This window comes from Hakea prostrata, chromosome 2, assembly GCF_041222555.1.
Source record: "Hakea prostrata isolate BN-2017 chromosome 2, UWA_Hpros_2, whole genome shotgun sequence".
NCBI lineage: Eukaryota > Viridiplantae > Streptophyta > Magnoliopsida > Proteales > Proteaceae > Hakea > Hakea prostrata.
The window spans coordinates 51,792,939-51,813,497 of record NC_142601.1 but is presented as its reverse complement, the minus strand read 5'-3'; the positions used below and the strand labels follow the sequence as shown (position 1 = coordinate 51,813,497).

Here is a 20,559-nt window from a genome sequence, read left to right as displayed (position 1 = left end):
ACCTCCAATAAGTGTCTATTTTTTCTTTCCGCAACCCCATTTTGTTGAGGAGTATCGACACAGGAGGATTGGTGAAGAATCCCATTAGAAGCCATAAATTTACAAAAAGGATCAGAGAAATATTCTTTGGCATTATCACTACGAAAGGTTTGAATAGGAACACCAAATTGAGTACGAATTTCAATAACAAAATTGCAAAATATGTCAAATAATTCTGAACGATTTTTCATTAAATAAAGCCAAGTGACTCTTGAAAAGTCATCCACAAATGTAACAAAGTATCTATAACCTGAAGTAGAACTAACAAGACAGGGTCCCCACACATCAGAATGAACTAGAGAGAAAGGGTGGTCTGATCTGTTATGTATACGAGGAGGAAAACTCACACGATGAAGTTTTCCAAATTGACAAGACTCACAATCCAGCTTAGAAAGAGAATGAAAACTTTTATCTACCAATTTTAGGGTTTCCAAAGACGGATGCCCCAACCGACAATGTATTTGATGGGGGATGGAAATACTAGAAAAAGCAGTAGAGGATATCTCCTCGAATAGATACAACCCCCCTGACATACGGCCTCTACCAAGCATCTTCTTCGTCGTAAGATCCTGAAATAAACAATATCCAAGAAAGAATTGCACCAAACAATTATTAGTGGAAGTAAATTTATGAACAGATAATAAGTTAAATGGCAAATTAGGTACGTAAAGAACTGAGGGTAGGGTAATGGATGGAGTGAGTTGAACTGTACCCACTCCTTTAACATTGATATGAGAGCCATCAGCAAGTGTAACCAAAGAGGATGATGGAACAAAAGAGGAAAATATACCTGTAGCCCCGGTCATATGATCAGAAGCTCCTAAATCAATGATCCATGGACGAGATGTGGTTGAAAGGCAAGCAGTAGCATTACCTGTCTGAACAAGGGTGGCAACGGATGATTGTGGTTGAGTGGCCTGAAACTGAGTGAAACGAATATAATCTTCCTCAGTCATCTTTACAGTCTTACCCTCAGGATGAACTTTAGTAGTTGTAGACTCTGATTCAAAGGTAATGATTGCATTTGCCATGTGTGGGGGCTTCCCATGAAGCTTCCAACAATATCGTTGAATATGTCCTGGACGACCACAATGATGACAAGTCTTAACTTGTCCTGTACTATCAGTAGAGTTGTGTGAACTTGGATATTTTCCAGTATTATTTCCTCTTGTTCGTCCTATATTCTGTCCACCAGGGGCTTGTCCTCCAGAAGTGCCTCGAGAAATTGTTGCCAAAGCTGAATTTTCTGGAGAGTTATTGGTACTCTCCCTTACAACACGAAGAACTCTTGAAAATGTGTCAGCTAACGTGGGTACATGATCACTACCAAGAATCTGTGCTCTAACTGCCTCAAACTCCTTTCCAAGACCTCCCAAGAAACCCATAACAGCTAATTGCTCTCTTTGATTTTGCATAGTTTTCACATCAGAGGAGATAGGTAGAATAGAGTTTAGTTCTTCATACATTCTTTTAAAATCTGCAAAATATTGGGTAATATCTCTACCTTTCCTATCTACTCGATAAAATTCCTGGGACAATTTGTAGATTCTAGCCAAATTATTCTGACCAGAATACAACACATTCAAATACTCCCATAATTCCTTCACAGTTTGTAAGTGAGTAACCAAATCTATAATATTATCGGCCAAGGAATTAAACATCTGCCCAAGTATTCGAGCATCAATAATCGCCCAAGTATCATCCTCGTTAGGTACAGTCTTAGTCAAATGATCTATTTGTCCCGTCCAGTAAGAACGATTCTAAGCCCTCCACTGGTGGAAATTTGATGCACCCTCTAATTTCTTCTCAGTTAACCGATGAGAGGATGAAGAAATTATTTCAGTCATGGTATTTTTACTTGAAGTTTCTCCCATATCCAAACACAATTAAAACCAAATCAGATTAATCTCAGAAATCAGATCCAGATTAGTTTCAGAAATCAGAAGTCAGAAATCATAAATCAGAAACCAGAAACAGATTATCCCAGAATCAGAAATCAGAAACAGATTAATCTCAGAATCAGAATTAATTCCAGAATCAAACCACCAGATATTGAACCACTTGAACCAATAGAGCAAACCAAACCAACTCAAAACCAGTCTTAAAATCAGGAAACTTGGTCACGAAGTCACTCCTCTTTCTCTCTCACTCTCTCCAGTTTCAAACAGCGTCGGAAACGAGAAAGAAAAAGAGAAGAAAAAAAAAAAAAACAGATCGACTACTCCGGCGGCACCAGCGACTACTCCGGCGACTTCTTCTTCTCCTAAGAGTGGTTATTCTTTCAACCCTCACTCTTCTCTTTCTCTCTCACTCTCTCCAGTTTCAAACAGCGTTGGAAACGAGAAAGAAAGAAAAAGAAAAAAGAAAAAAAAAACAGATCGACTATTCCGGCGGCACCAGCGACTACTCCGGCGACTTCTTCTTCTCCCAAGAGTGGTTATTCTCTCAACCCTAAACAGATTGAGAGACACTCTATCATAAAACAAAAAGTATCTCAATACAGTTTATTCGTACCTGAAAATTGCATATCCGATATCAATTTTGGGCATTCCCTTGCACCGATCTTCAACGAAGACATCAAAGTAATGGCAACGTAAGAAGCTGCGTCAATCTTCAAATAGAAATCACCAACAAGTGCAGCGTAATCCCTTTAATTTTTGGAAACGACTCTCACAGGTACGGTTTCTTTTCTTTCTATAAAATCGAAAGGAATAAGATGACCTACAGCTCTAATACCATGTTAGTTTGAGAAAGAATAAGGTGAAGAATCAGGGAGAGGAGAAGATGAAAGCCACGACTTAGTTGTGGAGGCTCTAAGAAAACTTATGAGCACACCTCAAAATAACTTCAATATATATAGGCTGATTTACAAGTTTCTATATAGGAAAGCATCAACCAATTTCAATTGGTATAAAACTCTTAATTACCACTATCTTTTTCCTATCGAGAGTTAGCGCAAGGCACTAACTCTCGATGGATCAGTCTTTCCCAAATTGCCCTTTCCTAACATACATAATAGAACTAACCATGTGAAGATTGATCATCACTTGATCAAAAGGAAGATTCACACTGGACTTGATCATATTCCCTTTGTTGAGTCTGCGGATCAGTTTGCTGATATTATGAAGGATCATAGTAGTAAGGATTTGAAACAGCCCCTTTGGAAACAGGCATATGGGTGCGTACATCGGACCTTTCCCAGGGCCTGCCAAAAGCGGGAGCTTTCTGCACCCGGTATGACCTTTTTTTGTTTCCAAGCTGGGAATATGTGATATCCATGCACCATTTTGAGGAAGTGCCATAGTATGGGACTATGGGTACAAGGGTAGAATTGTCTTAGGGTTATGTAAATCTGTAATGGAGAAGAGAGTAAAAGAGACGAGAAGAGAGAAAGAGAAGAGAGTGTAGCCGTAAAAACGTATTGGATGTGATGTAGAATGAGCCAAAGGAAACACATGTATAGGGGGTAGGGAAACATAAAAACAATAAAAAGACCCAAAGTCCCTTCTAGGAGGAATCTCAGGACTAACACCAGGTGTGAATCTCAGGACTAACACCAGGCGCGAATCTCAGGATTCTCTTGGGGTCTATGGAATGATTCTAACAGGGTATATGTTATTGTATCTATTCTAGAATCTTCTCTTTTCCATTATAAATATACCTGGCCTGTTTCATTAAGCCTTTAAAATTATTAATTTCACTCTCATAGAGCTCCTAAATCTTTTATATTAACTTGATTTAACAAAACATAATTCTTAAAGTTGTTAAGCATCCTAATCTCAATCAAAATCAGAATTGGAAGTTATAACTACTAATTTTGTGTACTACTTCACCCTTATTTTAATTGGCTTATAATTAGCTTGAATACAATTGACCCAAGACGTTTTAAACTATAATCTGGAAACAAGGGTGGCATTTTTCCTTTAACGATAAAGCCCATGAAAATTGAATATGCAGCCTATCCATTGGACTACCAATGCTACTAATGGGATCTTAGTCTAAGGCAGCTGCATCAATTTGCTAGAAAATAAGTTACAATAGAAATTTGAGGGAATAAGGAAAAGGAAAGATAAAATGGAAAGGGGAAAAACAGAAGCTGTCATTGTGGACATATTTCTATGTTTTTATCCTCTGATGTATGGTTTAGCTTTTTATTGGTTTGAAATGGTGGCAGCTGGAAGATCCGTGAAGGCGCAGTTTCAACCTCTGAGAAAATCGAAAGAATGAAATCCCTTAGGTCGATGACCTCTGTGACAAAGGTCTGTGATAGTTCTTGTAGGGGATAAATATTTTCATACATTAGTTATATTTTTATTGAGCAAATTGCACCGGCACCCCAAAATGGAGGCCTTAAAGCACTGACACCCCAATTTATGTTTGAAAAACACAGACACCCCAAAATTGGATTTTCATTGGACACATTAGTCCAATTCATCACTAAAAACCGTTAAATCACTATTTATTTTCTTTCAATTCTAAAAATATCCCTATCAAAATATAAAAAGAAAAAACCCAGTGATTTAATGGTTTTCAATGACGAATTGGACTAATGTGTCCAATAAAAATTCAATTTTGGGGTGTCTGTGTTTTTCAAACATAAAGTGGGGGGTGTCAGTGCTTTCAGGCCTCCATTGTAGGGTGCTAGTGCAATTTGGTCATTTTTATTTTTTCATTGATTTATGGCACCTTAAGCTTTTTTCTTTTGTTTTGGGTTTATTTATTTATTTAAGAAAGCCCTTTAGTTTTATCTCCCCCCCCCCCCCCCCAAAAAAAAAAAGAAAGAAAGAAAGAAAGAAAAGAAAGAAGAATAAAAATGAAAACTTTGCCAATGGAGGAGTAGTAGGATGGTTAGGAACCCGCTTCTTAGTGGAGAGGTCATGGGTTCAACTCCTGCCGGCGGCATATGTAATATCCCTATCCCCATATATAAAAAGCGCCTTTGTACCAAAAAAAAAAAAATGAAAACTCTTTACTTTGATGAATGTTTTTGGCACCTGAACTGTATATTGATTCTTATTCTGTAACAAGTGGAACTAAGATTTCCATTGCCTAGATCATGTTTAAGATTTCCAATGCCTACATCACATATTTTGTATCGTTTTAGCTTGCATGACTAGTTAGTGATTTAGAATGTCTCATTTCGTTATAAGAAACAGATGGAAGAGAATGTAGATTCTACTGAATGGATTTTCTGAGAAGAGGAGGTTCAACCAAACTATTGTAAAATCCCTGTCTGACTTTGCAATGCTACAAAAAAAAAAAAAAAAAAAAATCCACTACAGGACCAGAGAAATAGTTTAGGAGTTTGGGAAAGGAAGACTTCTCATTTTGCATAGGGAATTCTAAACTTTCATGGGGCTGCGGATGAAATGTTGAAACTTTACTACAGGTTGGGGTTTTCTGTGAAGGTTTTTTTTGGGTTTTCTGTGAAGGTTTTTATTTTTTATTTTATTTTAAAGATGAATGAAAGAAATTCATACAAAGGAAAAAGGATAAAGGAAAAAGTTTGTGGGGGGGGGGGAAGGGAAGAGAACAGACAAACCACAAGCATTTACACGACCCTGCCTGTACGAAGAAGGAAGCAAGGACCTGAAGAGGAAAGTGGGGAGAACCCCCAATAAACCACAAGAAACAAAAAAAGAGAGGAGGCAGAGCAATCTCTCCTAGCCAAAGCAAAAAAAAGCCAGTTACAGGTTACGATGCGTATGACCATCTTCAAAGTAAACTCATGAGCCAAGAAATAAAGAATCCTTGAAAATGCGGGAAATCCTGTCTAATCATATCCTGTTGACTCGGCAAGATCCTTTTTTAGAGGCAAAAGCTTCTTCTTGTTGAGCAAGGAATAGCCATGGAGGCCTGTTTATTGGGGTGAGGGGAACTTAAGACAGTATTTGGTAATGTTTCTCAGCTGGGAATGGGGGGCCTTCTTTTCCATATTTGTTTTCTGGTGGGCTGATAATGTTGATCTAAGTGCATTCTGTTTGTTTGGCAAAATTTTTGAACATTTTGTGAATTGCTGTGGAACAAATTGGCATTTGGTAAAACCTGTTCCCAAAAGAGCCCTGAATTTATAATAATGCCTTTACGCTGGTATTGAAGGAATTAAATGGTTTCCATCCTAATCCTCAAACAATAATTGGCTACCAGTGTCTATAAACACCATCTAAAGCTTCAGATTCCAAAATATGCCATCAGAATCGGGTTCTTGACTTCTTAGTTGGATTACTGCCATAACTATCTTATGAACAATTGAATAGAAAGGGTCTTGGTGAATTTGAATGATCATTGCCTTGGAACATGCTTATGTTCTGAATGGCGAATGCTCTACCACTTTGACCTAAAGAGCCATCAAGAAGAACTTGGAATTCACAAGGAACCATGAGACCTTCCTTCAAACCTTGATATTCGTGATGTTTGGAAGAGGCAGTCCTAAAGTTCTAGATGTAAATCTCTCTACAGAGTTGAAAACTGTGAGATAGTTGTTCTGGTGGGCTAAAAATTCATTATTTGGGTTCAATGTCCAAACAACTATGAATGCCCAGTACCATTCACTTCACTTGATTACATTGGTTTCCCCCCCTCTCAAAAGACTAGTGAACTTAAAGCTATTGCAGCTTGCTGGCATGGGTAACATTTGGAATATAGCCTTTTATACTGGGCCCAAGATAAGCAAAATTCTCATATCTGAGAGGCAAGTGACTGAAATAGAAATTCAAATGGTGACAATTCTGGTCCAGTTCATTCTTTACTGTTTAGGTTCACCTTAATTTGCTTTATACTGAGTGACTTATGTTCAGTCAAACTAAATTTGGTGCATACCAATCGCTCTGAATAAAAAAAAAATTTGACATCAAAGCAAAATGGATATTTTACTGCACTTTTTGGTTTTTAGCGAGTTTTACTAAATTAATATTTATGAAAATTTTGGATTTGATAAAAACCGCAGCATTAAAAAGTTGAAAATTACAGTTACCATTGAAAATCCAACTTTGCTCTTGCATCAGGTGGTCAATGAAACTTAAAAAAGTTGTAGGTCAAAACTCTTGAAAATGTTGTTGAAACTTGAAACATGGCAAACCTGGTGAGTTAGGTTGAGATTAGGGAATTTTCTGTCCATATCTTGTCAGGAAACTGTAACAGCTTGCAGGTTTCTGTTAGTTGCAATTGGGAGTTTTTTTTTTTTGTGTGTGAATAATAATATTTTATTACCAAAACCCCCAAGAAGGGGGGGGGGAGAGAAAAGATGAGGGAATATACAAAGAAAAAGACCAAATGAGGATAAGGAGGGGGAACAAGGGGCAGGGGAACAGCAAAGCTAACTATGGGGGATAAAAGAGAAGAGTCAAGAGCCCAGATAACAACAACATGCTTGCTCCTTGGGGAGTCAATGATAGGATGATGAACTGTCATTTGAATAAGTAGGTTGACATCAAAAGAGATGGCTTTCCAAATCATGTCCGGTCTTAAAATTGGAGGTCCATGTCGTGGGATTATGCTCCATCCAAATATGCGTGATTGATGCCCCAAAACCAAGTCGCAAGTGGAATTGCCAGCAAATGATTTGAGGGGTCACATCCATTCTTGGGGTAGGCAACTACAGCGACAATAATGGGGCCAAATGGAGGCTAGGGACTTATCCTAAACGGAGTGGGATAAGGGGGGCAAGAAAAAGAAAAGATAATTAATTTCTTAAGCACCATTCCAGCACAAGATGCAACGAGAGGGGACAGGATTTCGTTCTATGGATAAGCCAAACTCATGCTTACCTCCAACTAATTAGATTGGATCACTTTATTTGTATTTTAACTGATTTTCATTTTAAAGCTGTTAAATATAAATTTTTAAATGTCAGGAATGTTATTTTGTTGATTTATCTTTTATCAAGATTTATTTAAATGCATATGCAGGTAAAGTCGTCGAACATACAAGAATTTGTTGCAGTTTCACATCCAGAAGTCATCCTCTGTGTTGAGGTATACCGTGGCCAAAGAAATTCTGTGAAGGTATCATCTTCCCCTTCGTTATCTCCATATCATAATTATACCTCTTGTTGAGTTTTTTTTTTTTTTTTTGGGGGGGGGGGGGTGTTAAGATCTTGATGATATTAGTTTAGATTCATAGAAATATTGTCTCTGCTGGAACTTGTGCTGCTAGAAGGAAAATCTACTTTAGTGCCTTTGATCTGAGCAAGCCGGTACTAACATTAGCTCTTTCTTGGTGAGCAAATGTTAGAAATCAAGATTGTGGTTTTTATTACAGTGATTCTATATCTTAAAATGAACCATGCATCTGTTTTGATTTGGTGACAGATAGATGGTGTGCTGGGAAGCTTAAGTACTTAATCATGACATTCATTTTGCCATATGATGGATGTTCTGACTATTTTTATCTGATGCCTGTTACCAAAGAAAAAACAAATCATGCACTTGCTATTTCCTTTTAAAATATAAAAATGAAGAGAAGACTGCTTTACCATTAGCAGATATATCATGATAGAGGTCTGGGAAGACACTGGTGCATGCTGAAGATTTTGTTGGAAATTTGAGTGCTGCTTTAGGATATTATGGGAGCAATTGCAGTGAAATGGAGGATGCTGCCTTCAAAAAATGAAACATTGGAATGATGTGTTAGTTTTTGTCTAAAATGAAACTGGGCCTATACCCTTTGTTCTCTGTAAAGTTGATGATTTTCATCCACAGGCAAACAACTTTAAGTGTTTGATTAGTTTTAGGCTCCAACAATTAGGCTGATTGAGGATCTTATTTATTTTTTGGCATGTTGGTCAAGTGATGTAACCTCAATAGGATTCAAGGTCAAGTATAGGATCTTACACCAGAAGCTTGAAATTAGACTTTTAAGTTTTCAGGGTTTCAAAGAAAGTGGGATCAAGATGCAGGGTTTCTAGGTTTCAGATTGACAGATGGTGCTGAAACTTGGTTCAAGTGTGAAAAGAAATTGAGGGAAGGGTACGATCTGGAAGAATTCTGATGGCAGGATCTGAATTCCTAAAATTTAGGAGTTAGGACACTTGAGAATAACTCCAGATGGCTGGTCAGTGGAGTTCAATGGGAGGTAGGGGCTGGCTTTTGATCAAGTCTACGTGCTATATTGAGTTGCCGTCCACCAAAATGGAAAGAACTCTAATGGATAGACTAAGGGGAATTAGGAGTTGTAGGTTATAGGATTTTCAAGGAAGTTAAGGTTTAATGGAAATGAGGGTTTAACACATCTATTGTGGCTGCAAAGTAGGGGGCTGTTGGGGAGTAATAGGGTCCAAAGATGGAGGGGATGCAATGGTTGGATAAGGCAGAGTGAAATTCTCTCAGTACATTGATTGTACTTTTTGATAAATTCTGTGGACAAGTGGCAGCTATAGTGACAGTTTGATGGACTTTAATGAAGGATTTGAAGAAAAATATTAAAAAACAAAAAATAAGAAACGGAAACAAATGGAAAAGACAGGGATGTGATGATGATAGAAGTTTGGTCCCATAGTCACTTAAGGGCTTTGTAATGACTCACCAAACTCTAACCAAGGTTTGGATATTACAAACCAAGGAGCATGGAACTTGGATATTACTCCAAGCTTCAGCCTTGATGGACAGACTAGACAAGGTAACTCTTTTGCAGGAGAAGAAGGCAGCAGTCAGCCAACCACAATTGCTCTCAGAAAATTTTGTTTTATTCTATTGAGCAATTACAAAGTTATAATTAAAAAGGAAAAGAGAAACCAAAAAGATATAAAACTACCTCTTTGTTGTTTGCATGGAGTTGTCAGGGTTCCTAATGATATTCTACCTTAAGTTATGTGATATTTAAGTGTTCACATTATCATGCAAGCCTGGATTACAGGGCCAGTAGTTGGATCTTTCCTGAGAAAGCTGTAGGCAAACTAGGGTTCAATCCCTTGCTGTTTAGGCTAATCTCTCAAAAGGCAACAGCTAATTAGGGTTTAGAAATCTTTTGTTTAGGTCTGATTGTTAAAGACAGCAGCTAATTTCTTTAAGATTCTCACAATAGATCAATAAGGGATTGATTCCTTGTTGTCCAGGTCTGAAATTCAATGGGCAGCAGCTAAGACTTCATTCAAATAACTCTGAGAAACCCTGTGGCTAGGGTTAGGTTGAGTTTTAGCCCTAGGGTGTTAAGAGGGGATACATAGGGTTATGTTTGGGGTAGGATTAGGTCTAGAAAATAAATAAGAGAAGATATTCTGTTTTCAACAAACTGTAATTGCAGAAATTTATAGGTTAGGGTTTTGTAAATTTCTAGGTTTCAAGAATTCTAGGGTTGGGGTTGGGGTTCGGGTTAGGGTTGGATCAAAGGTAGGGTAGGGGATGGGGATGCTAGTCCTAAGGCTGAATGTATAGGAATAGGGGTTTATGGGTGATTAGGCTTTTAGGGTTTAAGGTCTTACTGGAATTTGCAGAATTCTGGGATTTCCAGATTCTGTTGCAAGGAGAAAGGAAGGAGTGAAGAGAGAGAGAGAGAGAAAATGGGGTGGGGAGTGAGGGAAGGGAAAGGACCTAGCCGTGGGGTCCTAGGGGAGGGGAAGAGGGGCTGCAGATTCCTAGAAGTAGGGTTTGGTGAGGAGGGGGAGGGTAGGCAGGGGTTGGAGAGTGGAAATTGGGGGGGGGGGTAGGGGAGGGGGCTGTGATCACACTTACTTGCTTAGGAAAGGGGCTGTTGAATGAAAACAGAGTTGAAGATGATTCTAGAGCTCTGGCTGGCTTGAAGAAGACGAAGAACAATGCTGAAATTGCAGTAAACACTCTTAATCCCTCAAACCCAGGTCATGGCTAGCTTCCCATGTCTCCAAGTCTTTGATTTCTTATTAATTCTTCAATTGATTTGCATACAAGGAGGTGGCGGCTTTATATAGCCTTATTCTTGAGGGAAACAGACTAAGACTCAACCTAGGAAACTTAATTGGACTCAATCTAGGCAATTCCAGCAACTTAAAGAAAACAACTAGAAAGGCGTCTTCTAGAGATCTCCTAATCAAAAGCAACTTGTAAATAGACAACCAACTCCCAGAAGGAATCCTACTTGAAATTGGATTCCAACTGGAACTCCTACTCAGCCTAGGAATCTAACCACTAATCCAATTGAAAAACAAAAAGTAGATATAGGATCCTAAAATTATTCTGGAATTAATTGGATCCTTTCAGTGTTCAAGGGGGTGGGGAAATGACCAAATTACCCTTCTAAAGATTCAACCAGTTCCTTGGTGCACCAGTTGCATCTTGTTTTGGGTCCAAAATTTGAGGGAGCCTATGCTTTCTGGATCTGGTTACACGACCTCTAGAATGAACCAAATAAAAGCTGACATAAATTCAACCGGAACTAACCTGGTTCAACCTCTGAAACATATACTAAATGATTAACTATTTTCATACACAGCCCAGAAACTCATATTCTATGCCCATAGAATATGTTCATTAACAAATTAGCCTATGGAACGAAGGCACAACACCTATATCTATCAACCTAGGTGTTGAGTCCATGGAAAAATAGCTCGATTAGGTGTTGGATCTGCATTATTAGCATTGATCTTTCTGTGTTATCATGAATGATCTAACCAAGAGCATTCAAGATTATGTCCCATGGTGTATGCTCTTTGCTAATGATATCACATTGTGGAAGAGACTAAAGAAGGGATTAACGGTAAGTTAGAGCTTTGGAGATCAACCTTGGATACCATATGTTTAAAGATTAGTAGAATGAAGACATAGTATAAGATGTGAAATTTAGTCAGCCTAAAGCCGATGGTAGGAGAGAGCCAGGAAAGTGATCATTTTAGATGTCTAGGGTCTATCATAAATGAGAAGTGGCGTAGAAGATGATATTTCACCATGAACTAAAGTGGGTTGAATGAAGTGGAGAGGGGCATCTTGAGTACTGTGTGACCAACACATCTTTGAAGGGAAGTTATATAGGATTGTTGCATGACCAACAGTGATGTTTGGGGCTGGATGCCGGGCAGCTAAAAAGTGTCATATTGTGAGGCTATGTGTTGTAAAGATGAGGATGTCAAGATGGATGTGGGGAAAATCTAGGAATGATAAACTACGGAATGACTGTATTTGAGCTAGCTTGGGAGTTTCCCAATGAATGTGAAGCTTCAAGATAAGTCACTTGAGATGGTATGGTCATGTTCAGTGGACACCCCCCTAAGATGCACCAATAAGGAGGATTGATATTTCTGCTTTGAGGAGCAAAAGGTGCTATAGGGGTAGGCCTAAAATGATCATAGTAGAATTTTTAAAGGGGACAATTTTTTGGGTCTTGTACCAAGTATGACCTCAGATACCTGTTGAAGGGCAAGATCCATGTTGCAAGTCCTATTTAGCTGAGATTCTCTTAACTTTCTGGGCTGTGCTGTGCCTAGTTCTTCTTACTTTCACTTCTTTTCTTTTTTTTGTTTTTTTTTTTTTTTTTTTTGGGGGGGGGGTGGTGGTGTTGGTGGTTGGAAACTGTAATATAATAGGAAAATAATAAAGTAGACAATCTTCTAGAACCCCCCAAAAAAAATGAGTTGGGAGACTCCTTCTGAGGAAACTATTCCCTTCTACACCATATCCCACACAGTTTTGAAAAACCCGACTGCAATATGTAATAAACATAGGACTCTGTAATTCCGCATGCTTTTCAGTGACATCCTCTAGCTTCTTAGGAAACTCGATGGTTCCCATAACAGTTGCATCGTCCACTTGAACACCTGTGATGTAATTTGGTGGCTGGTTTTGCTCTCTCCACACATTTGTAAACTACTTCTTCATGGAGAAACGAAGCCTCCTCAAGGACTTCAATATTGAGCATATCAATTGCTTCTGGAATCCAATCTGATATACTTCTCCAGAAGCCCTTTCCAATGCATTGCTGCAAAACTTTAGGAATTGCTTACAATGGAGTTAGGACCAACAACTCCTCACCTTTTCATGCATAAGCCAACAAAGGCACCCCAGCTGCATCCGTGATGAACCCTCCATGAGTGGCTACCAAATTTACTTGTGCTCCATCAAATGCAGTGACATCATGTGTGGTGCAGGTCCATCAAAGGCAGTACCAAATTTAATTGAAGAACAGGCTTTATGGACTCCACTTCTCCATTCAATAGGAATTTACACTTTGTAGCAGTGTAGTCTAACTTCGTACTTTGCTCACTAAGTAGGGTAAGCCTACACTTCGTTACCACATTGTATACAGTGGCTGCTACTAACTGTTTGTTGGTTCTTGTCTTGTTCCTGAAAATTCTGTAGATCCTTTCAGTCCATATGTGATGAAAAATTTCAGAGAAAACCAATTTCCCATTGAATCCAATGTCACCTTTTGCACCAGTGTGATACATAACCCCTGAAGCTGCATCTTGAACCCGGAAGATTAAGTTCCTCACGTTTGACAGTGCAGAAGTACTTATATCTTCTTCAATCTCATCTCATCCCCATCACTTTAATTGTCATTTAAGTGAGACTTCCTACTTCGTTTTTGTTGGATTCATGTAGCTGACCCCCTTAAGTTGGGATATGGCTGAGTTATTTGTTGTCTGTTGTTGGTCAAGTTCAGCAGCTTTTCAATGTTCAAATATGATGTTAGGTGGCTTGCATGTGTTCATTCTAACTGTTACTGGAATTCAAACTGATTGCCATGCTGAATACATTTTTGGTGGTGAATTATACCCCAAATGATTTTATTTGTGGCTTATAAAGGATTTGTGAAGTCGAAGGAACATTTTCCATGATATGTAGGATTAAGGGTACAAATTTGGTATCGAAATCGTATAGCGAAGCCGAAACCGGCCGTGTAAACTTATACCATACCGAGCCGTTTCAAAAAATGATGTGGCACAGTTTTCAGAAAAGGTGTTTGCTTTGGTACGGTATTGGTTTTGGGTGTCATACCAATGGTCTGTACCATATTGTTTTCGTATCAAAACCATACCGTACTGTCTCAATACCCTTTTTGTACAGTTTCTGTATCGTTTACATACCGAAAACCTTACTGTACTGTTTAGTACTGGTACCAAAACTATACCGTATGCAAATCTGGATACCAAAAGGGTAAGGTATGGTTTCAGTTTGAGGTACCAATTATTGGTACTGTCATGGGTTTGGGCATTGTGCCATTCTTCAGCAAATTAGGGGGAAAAATGCAGCAGCCTGGCTGTTGGTTGGTTATTGGATGAAAGATGGCAAGGGGAGAACCCTATGTCTAGAGTTCTTATTGAATTTCTGAATGTCTTTATGCATGTTTATGTGTTTATGTAATTGCGTGTTTACACAATTGGGTAAAGAGTTCACAGTGCCATCACTCATTAAAAAATGATTTGTACCCTCTGTAACTATATTAACCAGTGTAGTAAATGGGCTCTGGAAGAAGCTTCTTGTTGCTGTTTATGTAGTTTTGCATCAATGTGAGGGAAGCTGAGCTCCCCCCCACCCCCAAAAAAAAAAAAATTCCCCACAAACAAAAACATAACAATAATTATAGTAAATACTGCAGTTCTGAGACATTTTCATTTCGAATTAACAGATCTATGAGTTGACAGTGATATTAGCCCATATTTTGTTATTATTCAAGGAACTCAAATTTTGTCAGCAGAATCCTTCAGTGCCATGCATCCTCTTATTAAATCGGTTGGATTTAAGGCTTACAGCTTGCAAGCTGGGACTCAGGAATTTTCATGGAGATGAAAGAGCCCGAAGTTCAAATTGTCTTATGCACACAGCCTCTTATTTTTATTTTTGTACTTCTGTTTATCCTCGGGTTTCAAATATGGTATTCATTTTTCTAGAGTAAACTCTAAGCCTGATCTCTACTTCTTGGGGGTAGACAATTGGAATTCCCTTTTGGCTGCAGTGTTTGAAGGGAGTGATCATGTCTTTCCTCACCACTTCATTGCAGATCATCTATGGCTTCCACCTTGTGTTTTCAATACTTCAAATTTGCACCATGTGGCTCCCTTTTCGGTATTCATTGCTTGAAACTTTCTTATTACCCAAAAAAAAAGGGGACAATTCTTCAGTGATTGAAGCCAGACTTTATCAATTAACTTTCCCTAATTATTGTCATGTATCAATGCTACTCCTAAGTTTATCTTCGATGCGTTCCTTTCTAATTGTCTTGCTCCTCATCAACCTCAACCATCTCCTCTTAAGGCTCTATTTTTATGCATATGTTGTTTCTGTATTGCCTTACATTCAACTTCACACAGCATTGCTCTTCCTGTAGCAATCTTGTATAAGACACCTTAAATAGACTTCCAACCCCACTTTAATTGTTTTTTGGGGTAAAACCCCACTTTAATTTTAATACAGCAATATTGTTAACAGCAAACAGATACTGGGGGCTTCTGTACAAGCAGAGTTGGGGGGGGGGGGGGTTCCTATGCAGCCTTACCCCAGCAATTTTTGTTGAGAGGCCGTTTCAATGCCTTGACCTCAGGCTACAACTGTGGTCCACCAACCATTGCACCAAGTCCTGCCCTTAGTAGTATATATCTTACATATTTTGAGATAAAGTCAACAACTTAGCCTTGTTCCAACTGAATGAGGTAGGCTTCATGGATCCTAGTGAAGACAAGATAAAAAGATAAAGGGAAAGATAACCGGCTTAGCACCAGTTCTTCGATGTAGCAGTAGTTCTTGATACACAGTTTTCAGGGTTGTAATTTCACTATATCCTTTGAGATACACTTAAATTATGTAGTATACCCCATGGATTGACAGTCAGACTGCTTGTTTCAAATGATCCAGGTTCTAGACAATCTGGTCATTTGGACCAATAAGTTGTTCTGAGAAATCTCTTATCTTCGTGGTGATATAAATCATATAGGATCACTGTTAAGGGTCTGAATAGGTTTGGCCATGGTTTGGACACCAGTCAAGTGATCCCTAAAAACTCTGACAGTGGCATCCCCCCTTCAATGTCTTTTAAACCAAGAGAGCTGATATATCTATATATATCGAGCAGAATTCTCTATAATCTAATTGGCAGACTCCCCTTCTTAGTCCTGTCAACCAACACTATATCATTAGTCAGCCTCATCTTGTATTATCCACCAACACATCCGTGACTACTATAGGGAGAAACAAACTTAATATCCGCTCTGATTTCCTGAGTTTGATCATGTGTTTGAGCTCTATCATGCATATCCTTTGCCATGTTAAAAGTACACTGAAACACGTGGTTTCATTGAGTATCCTTACATTTTGATGGGTGGTTCAATCAACACTGTTACAACTTATGATCCCATCTGAGTCATATGGGGCTGATCCGATATTGGTTATGGAAGTGATTCAGTATGGCTGATATGGTCTTGGGTTCCTCATCTTGTTAGCTGGTTTGTGGGGTTTAGTTCTCCTGAGTTCCATATCAGTGGTATCGGAGCAGCTGATCCTTGGATTCAACCCTTGTACGGAAGGGCAACTTGGTGCCAAAGTGAAGCTCTTCGAGAAAGGCTACCACCACCAAGTAGAGATGTTGGAGCAGAGTGTAGCCGCTTAGAGAGGGTACCTGATCCAGACTGGTTTGCCGTGGATGCCAGTTCAAAAGTGTGTTGGTATGTAATGATTCCGTATGTCATATGGGTGGCTGATCCCCATATAATGGAAGTAATCTGGTGTGGCTTGATATGATATTGGGTTCCCTCATCTTGTAATCTGGTTTATGGAGTCGGGTTCTCCATAATTCTGTATCATACACCTACTTAATCAGATTTGGATTGTATGGGCAGTTCGAGTTCGAGTGGGGCTGGGATGCTGCTGGATCTGGGTTGAGCAGCTTGGATTGGATGGGTGGAATTGGATCCAGATATGGATTGTGGAATTCTAATGCATCTCGTTTGGGAATCACTAGAATTTTGGTTTGGATGCTGCTGTGCTGTCATGAATTCTATCCAAGATTTAATATCAAGAAATTTGGACTGAATTTGTATAGATCTGAACTGGATCTAACCGATTTTATTAACACATACCTCCACCCCTAAAGTTACATGCTTCCTTGGAGATCATCTAAACTTGTCCTTTATTGTACTTTTAACTACCCTTAAATCACTCACCCAAGTAAATATGTACGCCTCTCAATTATCTTGCCATAAATTCAAACCAATTGTTGGTGCAGTGTTATTGCACATTATCATTAATTTGTTTTGGCCTCTTGCATTTCAATTGGTTTTCTTGCCTGAGCTAATGCAATCCTGTTGGTTTCCTTTGAAATTGTTTTAGACCCAAGAACTCTTAGTCCTGGGACGTCAAACCCTTACAGAATTGAGGGATAGTATTTATTGCTCGACCGATCAGGTGATGAAAAAAGCAGGACAGCATGATCCTTCTGGATATTTCCTCATAGAAGTAAGGGGATTATTTACAATGGTGTTGATAACAAGGTTTGTAGATTTCTGTTGATGATAATGTCTGCAGATCTAATAGAGATTTATCTTTTCTATTTCCATAGGATGTATTTTGCAATGATTTCAGAGATCCCTCTGCAATAGATTACAGCAGACCCATACTTGATTGGCTTAAGAACTGTAAGAATGAAGCACTTGAGAAATGGGAAAGCATCGTAGCAGGTGGATCACAACAAAAGCGAAAAGCATTGTTGGGTAAGGTTCCTACGCCGGACTTCCCTCATTTTAAAGCTGTTGACATGCATAAGACTCGCTTCTGTGACCTGGAGTTTCGGCTTGGTGCTGGGTATCTATACTGTCACCAGGTATGTGCTTGTATAGTTGTATCTCTTGCTTTTGTTCATTAGGTATAGCTTTCAAGGTTGTAACATTACCAGTCGTACTTTCTAGTTACTCATATTGATCTTATGTCGCATAATGTCCATAGTGCATTGACTTTCCTACAAAACCAGGTCAGTAGCAAAAATTAATTGTCTCTTAGCCACTATAGAACTTTATTCAAGAAAACATGAAAAGTAAAGTGTGTGTAGAAACTAGATTGAATTTTATTGTCAAGAAATAGAAAAAGAAACAAATTTGAAAATTTTTGGACTTTCATGTGAAAATCCAAAACATGTTCATGACAAAGATCTTCATCTGTAGAAGTCCCTATACTACCGGTGAACTATGCATACACAGTAAAGCTAACATCCCCACCTTGAGGAAGGTAGGATAGTCTTTAGGCATATGTAAATAGCTTTGTTTATATCCCCTCCCACCTCCCCTTTCTCTTCTCTATATATTTATTTATCTGTTGGTACTTTAAATTTCCCTTCTTTGCTAGGAGAAATGGTAAAAGGTTTGAGCTGTCAGGTAAACTACCTTCTTGAGAGTCTTGAATTTGGTCACATTGTGAAACAATGCAAATGTTAGGAATTGGAACCAAAACAGAACCTAACCCTCCCAGTCCCTTGACCCCACATTTTTCTTTTCTTCCCCCTTTTTTATTTTTTGTGGGGGGGGGGGGGGGAAATTCGCTCCATCACCTGTTCATGGCCTAGGATTAAAATATTGTTATTATGTATCTTTAGAAGGGGGGGGGGGATATTTAAAGTATATAACATGTAAAATGAGTAAATACCTAAAATGGAGGATGTATAGCGAGACAACTGCATTCAACTTAAATTCTTACAAAGGATGAGGTTTTTTACATGTAATAGTCTAATGCCATGAAGAGTGCCAGGGTGGTTTAAACTCACATTTGGAGTTCCTTAAGATTAAGAGTGACTAGAATGAACTCATATTTAGAGGTCCTTAAGAATAGAAGTGATTAGGATGATCTGCACTTACAGATAAGAAATAAATATTGACTATGGTTAAAATAAAATGTGTCTCCTAATTCCTACTCATAATAGAATCATGGGTACTGCTCTGGAGTGGCCAATACTGGCAATGTAATATTTGTGGTGGTAGCTGTCCATTTCCATAACTTCTATACTCTGCAGAAGCATATTATCCATGACCTGATGAAGCACCAGAATAATCCCAAACTCATGGTGGAAGGCCCTATGCCCCTCATAAGCACATCATGGTTGTGGATCGGGGGGGGGGGGGGGTGTGGTGTGTGCTTAATTGCTTATCCTTTTAGCTGTTAGCTTATGGCTTTGGTGTGCTTGATGATCTTCGTCTGGGTTGCATGTGAACTGCAACCTATAATAAGGTGTGAAGTACCACCTTCACCATCATCGTCGTTATTCACTATCCCATTGGTAAATCCATATAGAGTACCTGACCTTATCCTCCTAATTTTACCATCATTAGGGATACCATTTGTTTGCATCTTGTGCTTGTATGTGTGATGGTGCTTACGTTTTATCATCATCCATTTGTGATGGTTTTCTCTATGATTAGATCAGGTGAGGTTGTGATGTGAACCAGAATCAGGCCGAAATAGGGCCTAAGGTAATACCCTACGGCCCTCTTTTATGTCCAGGGGTGTTTTGGTAATTTTGCAAACTTTTAGTTGAGTCAACTTAGGGTTTTATTAGGTACAGTATGTTAGTGGGACCCTAGGTCTACTTTTATTTTTAAAAGAGTCTATATTTCTTAAGTTACTGAAGAGTCCTAGTTTGGTTGGGATTCCTAAGTTGTAGACTTGTAGTCTACTTCTTGTAAGGTTCCATATCTATTTTTAGTTTTCAATTTGGATCTTTCTAGAGTGAGATATGAAAGAGTCTTTTTATGAGTATGAGTCCTTAGTCCAAGTAGGAGTCTTAGTTTGATTTTTCTAAAATTTGACTTAGTAGGAGTCCTAGTATGAGTCCTTAGTTTGATTTAAGTTCTAAAATTGAGTCCTAGTAGAAATACCTTCTAAAGGCTATAAAGAAGGCTCTCTATACTCTATAATGCAAAATTCAGCTTATGATTAATGAATGAAGTTGAGAATTGAAGGAGCTAAGAGTTTGGAGCATGGGTTTCCTTGTGGTTGTGTGAGCAAGAATTCTGCGGTTTCTACATTCTTCAAGGCCTCTTCATCTTTCCACTAAGTATACGACACCCAACCCCTAATCCAGCAACCCTAGTTTCTGCTAGTACAGCCCCCCCCCCCCCCCCCAACAACAACAACAAAAAAAATCACGGATCATTTCCCTCCTCCCCCAATCCTAAGAGATACTCGACCCTAACCCTAGTTCAAACCTTAGAACTTTAAGAAACCCTAATTTCCAAACCTAGATTTGAATTTTAGTGCTGAAATTAAATTTCCAGCATAGGAGATTAGACTTGGATCTAATAATCCTGGCCTCTAAACCCTAGCCGAACCTAATCCTACCCCATTCCCAACCAGATTCCCTTAACCATATGGTATTTCAAACCCTCAGGCTGCATTTGTTTGCAAATGTGGGGTGGGAAAAATAAACATGTGGGCCCCATATGTAATGGGTGAGGGAGAGGAAAAGGAAATGAAGGGATTTTGTGGAAAAGTGGGTCCCACTTTATTGTTTTCCATACTTATGACAAAATCCTATCTATTTTGTGGGGTTTTGAAAATGCATGGGGTGGGAAAGTTAGCATGCCACCTCAGCAGACAAGCTTCCTTAATTTAAAGAAGCCTGTCTGCCAACTTTCTCACC

General features: G+C 38.8%; 1 protein-coding gene across 1 annotated transcript in view; it reads left to right on the top strand.

Moving 5' to 3' along the window:
- Window positions 1-4,213: 4,213 nt before the first annotated feature.
- The window catches only part of SRD2 (snRNA activating complex family protein), a gene marked incomplete at its 5' end in the record, with an annotated part of 29,559 nt that continues 13,213 nt past the window's right edge, over window positions 4,214-20,559 (top strand). The window contains 4 exon segments of the mRNA XM_089144981.1: window positions 4,214-4,298; window positions 7,947-8,042; window positions 17,265-17,390; window positions 17,494-17,754. Of these exon segments, the coding sequence (XP_089001107.1) occupies window positions 4,214-4,298; window positions 7,947-8,042; window positions 17,265-17,390; window positions 17,494-17,754 (568 nt within the window).